The following is an 8,554-nucleotide window of genomic DNA, read 5'->3' on the forward strand; positions in this document are numbered from 1 at the left end:
CTTTCAACAAAATACTACAGATAACACCAAAAAAATAACGTGAGAGAACACACTTTACATCGAAAAACTTCATTAGTTGAAGTCAGCTAGAAAATACTCAATTTGGCTGAAATAGTTTAATTTTCTGTTTGTTTCTGTGATAGAAATAACAATATTCATTAATACATATTCGATATTCATTGTCAAGGACTATTCCTTGGCAATGAAGGTCCTTCTGTACAACATAAATCCTGATTAGATCTTGTTCATCAACAAGGTTAAAAAAACCAAGGCCGCTCAGCCTGGAGCTCCATGAACATACCTGAGAAATTTCTGGTAGCCAGCATAGTGGTCAGAATGGCTCCCTGTGTACAAACACATTTTTTTCCAATTAGCATTACACTTGTGTAAAATTCTGAATGCAAACACATCACAAGAGAAAACACACTTAATTAGCAGGAAAGGCTGAATTGACCCTGAAACAATGTGTTTTCTGTACATTATCTGTCATAYATGTTTCTGTGAATGCATACATTTTTCTGAGCTTAAGTATGCATCTGTTAGCAGCTTTTTGCTAATTCTCAGTATGTTAAGAACAAATGCTGCGTACTTACAGGCACAGCAAGCAGCAACTGAATTGCAAAATACAAAAATGAAAATGAAATGGACTTGATTTATGTGTTTAGATTTTTTTTTTTTTTTTTTTTGAGGTAGGAACAGAAGTTGGTTTGTTCTGATCACAATTATGTTGGTCAGTTTGTGCTGATCAGAAATGTTCAAATTTGTAAAACTATCCTGTCTTGGCTGATAAAAATAAAACAAAGGACATTCTACAAAACAGCTTCACGTTTTTTTTTTTTTTTCCCCTTCAATTAAGTACTTTTACTTCTAATCAATTAAGATAATTGCCATTCTTACAAACAAAATAATGTAATGATAATTAAAAATTCCTTTTTAAAACACTCCGTTGTAATTGACTAAAAATGCAAATAGATTTGCAGAAACACTGAGTCCAGCATCACAATGTTTGTAATACTTAGCAGTATAGTTTACACTGAATAGCTTTGCTTTCTTACTTTTGTTAAGAATTTCAGATGCACATGATTAAAAGCAGATCATTTAACCACTTGCTCAGAGGATATTAATATTCAAGAGGAAATTATTTTATGGCCACTTAATTTACAGATAGCACAGAAATAAACATACATTTTTCTCTCTCCAAATTTATCTACTCACCTTTGCAGTTTTCTTGCTTACCTTTAGTTTTCTTCTTGCATTGAATTTCTTCAAGCAATCTACTGTCTCTTGTCTGTGCATCATAGAGGCAACAGTAGAACGTTGCTAAAAAATAGAAGAATTATTTTAATGTATCCAGCTAGACATTTAGCAAATCATTCACTGTAAAACTTGTTTATTATAACACACATGGTCCATGCCTGTAAGACTTAAATTTCTACTCTGTGTGACCATCCCTTTATGCAGGATCATACACTTTTGGAAAATCTCCAAATCAACAAAATTAAGTACTTTTTAAAATTTGTACTTCTCATGTGTAAGGTACTCCTGAAACTATTTAACTTTTTGACATAAATAAGGACTTAGAAAAACACATAACATTAGAATTTGGTTGCACACACAAAGTAATAGTCAATTATGGTTAAAGGAAGCTTTTTTTCGGCATTAATTGTATTAGGTCAACTACAGCAGCAGGAAATAACTAAGAGAATGCTCAGCTATATCTACCTTTTCCTTGTAAAGCAAATTAATTTGCATTGGAGTTTTCAAGGCAAAGATAACGCAGCCTATTGGAATGAATAAACAGTTGAGAACTTCCTTATGAGTTTCTACCAAGACTACCTGCAAAGTCAAATTGTAGCATGAGCTGAGACTTGGAAAGTGGTTATGGATCCAAAAATAGAATGGCTGCTTTTATTACTCACAAATTGGCTTCTAACATGTCCCTTAATTTTCTGTCTTTAAATTTCATGCTTATCATAACGATTACAGGAAAATGACAATGTACATACATATAACTTAAAATGACTTTCCTGTGTTTCTCTGAGAATTTGCAATACTACCAAGAAGGTATCACAGCCTAATAACGGCAGCGAACCATGAAGCTAAGGAAAAGGAGCCTGCTTCTGTTAAACTCAGGCTGGAACCTCCATATATGACACTATCAACTATATTTGTACAATGACAATCTACCACTCCCTACTAAAAATAGATGCAATGGAATAGCATGAGTAAGGACAAATATTATCCTCTGAACATCTTCTTCACTGGATGCTGAAGAACACTATAAATTCATTTGGCCGTAAAATTATTTTGCTGAAGTGGAAATTACTTACACAGATCCATGGATGCTTTAGCGCTTCTGATGCTGTGATACGTTTTGCTGGGTTAATTGTAAGCATTTTATTGATAAGGTCTTTTGCTTCAGGAGTCACTGTATCCCACTCTGGTGACGGAAACTTAAGAAAAAAATGTAGATGTTTATTAATTTGCATAATCGTTACATGATTTTACATAGAGATTTTTACTGATGCTATTTTTGTAACATTAACCACTAGGGCAACTTAACATGTTTAAGAAAAAAATGCAGCTTGTCACTGCTAGAACCATTTGAACTAAGTGGTTTCAGTTTAATAAAGATACAAGTAGTAAGTATTATTATACAATCTCCTTGTTTGCTTTCTTTCAAGTTAATTTTCATGCTAACTGTACAGTTATGGTGTATAAATCTAATTAGTCATTAATTTAACACTTCCTTGCTCAGTCAAATATTTACACATGCACTCTAAGTGTAAATGCAAATGGAATGAAACACATGCATGTCTGTTGCTTTTGTGAAGACAGACCTTAAGTTGATCATTTCACTCTGAGGTATCCACTATTAAAAAATGATTATTTGAGATCATAGCAATGTTACAAGGTAGGCAAAGTACTTCACAAGTATGTAAAATGTTAGTAGAACACAGACGCAGAGTTCAGTCTCTGCACTCGCTCATTTCTTACCCTCCCAGCTGAAACTGTAATTCTCACTATCATCCTGTTTATTGCTATATGATTATTTTTTCAATAAGAAAAAGACTAGGCAGACTATAAATACATTTTCACTAAAAGGCATGACAATCACTTATCAGTCATTATCACTCCAGAACTGGATTCAAATAAGTAGCTTAAAAGATAAAAGGTTTTGCGTCTTTTATTCTTCATCATTTACAAGTGGCTTAAATTTGAGCATCAATAGTCCTCTGTTTAGCTTAATTTAAATGGATGATGTTGGAAAATTCATGCATGTTTGCATGCACCAGCTCAGTTTTCCAAATAGTTACCAACAGTTATAATGCTTATTGTTGGAACACATGTACAGATAATGAAACATTTTATTTTTGAAGAGCTCTATGCTGACTTTTATTTACAAAAACACAACAGTATGGCACATGTCTGTTCAGGTGGCCTAACACATTATAAAAACAATTTAGAATAATCTAAATGATCTAAACGATAAATAATCTGATGTGATAAGACCACAAGAAAAAAAAATGACAGGTTTCTGGGAGTTCAGATGTATTTGTTGGAAGTACAAAGGTCTGTCAAGAAAACATAACCTTTTCAGGACATACACGAGGGCTGGATAATGAAACTGGGAGCATAAGGAAATAAGATATAAATCAGCATAGAACATTCCTATCCATATAAAGTTCATGTTACCAAAGAGGAATTTATTGTAAGTAAAAAAAATAGGAAAACTATTTAGGTTATTTTTTTATTCTAAAAAGCTACTGAGAGGTACAATCTGAGTTAGCTAAGTAGGCAAAGTGGCACATACATCATAAGCACCGGCTTTGATCTGCTGGTAGAGTCTGTGCTGGTCTTCATCCCAGAAGGGAGGATATCCTACCAGAAGGATATAGAGAATGACACCTGCAAAAAGTTAACAGCACAATTAAGAAATTTACTAAAACAAACTCCAGAAATTAATTTTGCACCTAAACTACATGTAAAACAAATGGTTCAGCAGCAGTATCCTAGCTGAAAAGCTCACTAAAAAACACTGCCTATTTTACGCTGCTAATAAAAGTAAATAAAGGGTTAACAGGGACACATCATATACAGACTGTGGGCAAGAATGTGTACCTGAAAAAGTCATATCTGTCTGCTAGACACTGCCTATTTACCTAGAGAAATCGATTTGCACTTCTTAATGCTCTACCTATACAAGATGCTCTATGAAAATGTATTCGTGCTTCCTCTGAAGTACTGGGGTCYGAAGCGGTGCCTTTAGGTTGACGTTTAACTAAACCTCAGCCAAAGAAAAGTGGGCAACTCAAACCTCTCTAAGTATATGGCTGATGGTAAATTTAAGTCCAACCTGCTACGTTGTTACTTTCATAGAGTAATTTTACAATGATTAAAAAAAAAAATCATAAACGCAACCAAGTGTGTGGTAATGGAAAAATATTGCTTACCTCACCTTGCCAATACCATAAGTAACACTGATTAAAAGAACTGAATGACCAAAAAGTTCTGCACTATAGCCACAAAAAAATATAGTTCAAATATTTAAAACTGTAGTTCTATTATCTTGGCTAGATCGGTTTTAAAGTTATTTGTGAACCTATTAAATCCACAATTAAGATTCTATTAAGATTCTGCTTGCAGTATGAATTACAATATGTTTTGTAACTAGTTGGACATACTCATCTACAGGCAAATTTTTAAAAACATTAACGCAAGCTGTGCAGTCATCGTCAAGAATGCAGAGAGAACATAGAGTCACAATTTTTTTTTTCAAAAAAGCTAGAATAATAACAAAAAATCTGAACACTTCTAAAAATGTATATTGAATTTCAGCTAAACATCTGTTTTCTGATATGGAATATAATGTATTTGGAATACCACCTCTCTCCCCCAGAGTACTTTTTTCTCTAAAGTGGACTGAACACTTTCATAATCATTTCTTACCACAAGCCCACATATCCACAGGTTTTCCATAGGGATCTTTACGTAACACCTCTGGAGAAAGGTATCCTGGAGTACCAGCAAAGCCTGTCAAAAAGAAAAGGCAAATATTCTCAGCAGCTGTAGATACTCTGCAAAAAAAAGCCAGCCAATTCTCCTCTCAGGCCATGACACACAGGAATCATCAATGCCATTTAACATTAAACATTGAATTTTGAACTTTCTTTTTTACGGTAATTCACTTAGAAGTAACAACATAGTACTTCAGATTAGATATATTTCTTCCTCCCATCATATCTGGTGCAGTTGAGATGACAGCTAAAAAACAGTTGCTTAACCCACCTACATTAACATTCCAAGTTCATCAGTGGTGTCAAGGATCTAGTGACAGCCCAACAGTGGATCATTTCCAAAAGGATTATAAAATAGCTGACAACATTTCATTCTTGATTTTTGCCTAGCTGTAAGCCACAGTGAGTCAGCCAGTGGAGTGGTGCATATACATTTGCTCAGGGTGAAAAAAGTTAACAGAATAGAGGTGAATGTAAGAAGTCTCAATGATCTGAGTGATTACCCTGTAAATAATTCCTGAACAAGAGAAAATATACACACTATGTAGGCCAAAACCACTGTTTTTAATAAATCATTAGCCTAATCTAGTTCACTTTACACTAGTCCCAACTATAAAAATCTATATCTGCAATATGAAATCACACAGAACTTATGTCAGTCCTTCATCTGCTGTGAAGAATGTTATCACAGACTCAGAACTTCCACTGACATGTATGGAAAACTGATTTTCAGATCAGAAGTGCAGCTCAGCTACACTTTCAAAAAAATAACATTTAAAGTCTATTTTCATCTTATGGAAACACTGATTACCAAGTAATCATCATACAGGGCTTGATTTAGAATGGCTCAGAAATGGGTGAATCTTTCATTCAAAAGAGGAAAAAAAAGGAAAAAAGAGAGAGAGGAAAAAACACCATTCTAAATTATTTCCACAGGAGTAGCTACTCACTTTAGCCAATGCCAGATGATGGCAACGATTTTCTTGAAGTCATACAACTTCTGGGAGCCTTTTAAAAGTGAACAAAACCATCCTTTCTTTCCCTTTTTACTTTCCTTTATTATTATTAAAACCCATAATGTTGCTTTCTCTTTGGAGAAATACAAATTTTAAGRTTCATGTAGACTTTTCTTATGATGCTGTAATTAGTTGAAAACTTCATTTCCATTAATCTGCCTGTTATTTCTAGTGAATCTTTGCTTAAAATAAATACTTGGAAGTTCTTAGAAATGTGGTAATTTGGTGGTTTTAATGAAGGGCATCATTAYTGAAATACCATATTGCATTCCACAAAATTTTGTGCTGAATGAAAGATAAGCTGTGCAGAAGCACATGAAAGATGATGATAACGTATTAAGGCTAGAAGTATGGATAAGGGAAGCCTTTGCCATGCAGCTGGTTATCATTCTGGGGTGGGAGGKGGAGAAAGAAAAACACATTTTGTGTATTTGACTGAGAATACACCTAAAATATTTTACTTAAAAATAGGCTTTCTCTCGCAACCTCCTGATATAAGAACCGCAAATTGTTAAAGAATACTATCATGCAGGAAACACATCACAGGCCTTTGAGAAGCTGCAAAATAAATATTCTAAGCACCTTTAAATAGAGCGATGTTTTATATATCTCCTTTAAGAAACCAATGCTCTACATAAATGTGTTTTGTTTTTTCCTTCTGAAGTGGAAATAGCTCCATAAACATAATTATTAACATAATTATAAACATAATTGAAACAAAACTGAAAATAAGTATAATACATAGTTAACTGCGTCCCTTGACAGGCACACAGAGTGAGTCTAAGCAGATCAGAAGAGCTTTAGTTTATATTTTGAAAATGAGTCTATAAACATTTGAGAATATGGAATAGTTACAGTTTACTACTTTTAACAGATTTAAAGGCGCAAAGAAGTATTCGGTCACGATTTCAGTGAAACAGAGAAAAGCATACTGAATTTTTCTTACCAGTTTTTGTATGACTCATCATAAGGATCCCAATATAAATATAGAACTAATAATTACTCTAGCTAGAACAACTCATGAAGTTGAAAATTACTTTTGACTGTAAAATATCTCCAGATACACCAACTGCTTTTTGACAAATAAGTGCCAATACTCCGAGACAACTGTTATACTCTGTTGTGTATGTGTATGCCTGGGTACGTGAGGTAGCATGTTACTCTGCCTAAATAGCTTAGAGTTTCAAATGCTCTTATGCAAAGATTACATATATACTTAACTTTGTAAATGGTGATTGTGGCTTTGAGCCTAAGCTGCACTGAAAGTTACCTAAACATAATCCTGCTACATGAATGTAAAGCAATGGAGAGAAATATACCTTAAGCATACAGCAGAAGACAAGGCTGCCCTAAGGTCAGCCCTGTRCTTTGACCATCCCCTTGCTATATTTAAGGCTTCTCAGAGGCAATTATGGAAGGATACCAAAATAAAACAAAGCACGTCAGTGAACAGATTAGGTAGTACAAATTTGCCAACACACTGCACCCTGACTGAAGAATATTCAGAAATTCAAATATTCAAATTCAGAATTCAGAAATTCAAATAAGCGGCACAGTGRGAAGATACAGGAAAAGGCCAGCAAGGGGCCGGAGCAAGCAGCTGACAGTAAATACAAGCTACAAGCAAGCAAGTTCAGTGAAGTTATTCCAATAAATTAAATCATGCAAATATTAGTTCTAGTCACAAACCTGACCTTAAATTAAAGGGAGATGCCACCAGGACTACATCTACCTACCAAGGAGTTAACTGCAGACCATTCATTGCCTTTAATGAGGGGCAATGAGTCACCTGCTTCAGTGAGTCAGTGGAGCCTGCCAGACCTTTCTCAGGACATTAAACACCTCCTAGCAGGGTGGAGGGTTTGGACCAAGCAGTTGAACACTTTCTATGAACAGCACATGAACACGTTTGCTTTATCAACATGCAAACCAGGAAAGTATCTTGTAGAAGTCACACACAAAGCTGACTAGCTCCTCGCCGATACGTATTGGTGGTTCGAACAGAAAAGCTACCATTTCTGTACGATAGAGGATTACGCCAAAACCAAACCAACAACAACAAAAAAACAATATTTATGCAGAGCTGTAATTAGAAGCAGAGCATATGATGAGTCAGTGAGTCCTGGGGAAAAGAGTGGAAAACAGCAAATATTTCTGGAAGGAAGCAGGAGAAAGTTCAAACCACTAAACACATAAAGAGTTCGTGGTCTCCTTTGTGCAGCAGTCCTAAGAAGATGCAAGGAAGGAACCAAGATTATTAAAGAAGCGCTTTGCAGAGAAAGTCGCAAAAGAGGAACCCTGCACAGAAAAGAATTCTAATCTTATTAAATATAATGAACAAAAAAAGCTACATTCGACTATTCTCTTGTGGAGAGCTGCAGAGAGCTGCAAAATCCTATATATCATCTGCATCCATACTGATAAATCATCTAAAGAAAATACCATCGCATTCACTATGCAGATATTTTTTTCTTTCTTGAGATGCTTCCTCGGTTCCGCTTTTTTCTTTTTTTCTTTTTT

At 34.6% G+C, this 8,554-nt stretch overlaps 1 protein-coding gene across 4 annotated transcripts in view; it reads right to left on the reverse strand.

Annotated features, from left to right (window-relative positions):
* Positions 1-8,554, reverse strand: part of CAMK2D (calcium/calmodulin dependent protein kinase II delta) — a 134,180-nt gene that overhangs the window by 32,032 nt on the left and 93,594 nt on the right. For all 4 annotated transcript variants that reach the window (XM_026034602.1, XM_026034601.1, XM_026034600.1 and 1 more), the window contains exons 7-11: positions 4,951-5,034; positions 3,815-3,909; positions 2,331-2,453; positions 1,237-1,320; positions 302-344 (exon numbers count right to left, since the gene is read on the reverse strand). In XM_026034602.1, the coding sequence (XP_025890387.1) occupies positions 302-344; positions 1,237-1,320; positions 2,331-2,453; positions 3,815-3,909; positions 4,951-5,034 (429 nt within the window). The remainder of the gene's footprint in view (positions 1-301; positions 345-1,236; positions 1,321-2,330; positions 2,454-3,814; positions 3,910-4,950; positions 5,035-8,554) is intronic.

Source organism: Nothoprocta perdicaria, unplaced genomic scaffold (assembly GCF_003342845.1).
Source record: "Nothoprocta perdicaria isolate Ctin4 unplaced genomic scaffold, notPer1 scaffold_149, whole genome shotgun sequence".
Classification (NCBI taxonomy): Eukaryota; Metazoa; Chordata; class Aves; order Tinamiformes; family Tinamidae; genus Nothoprocta; species Nothoprocta perdicaria.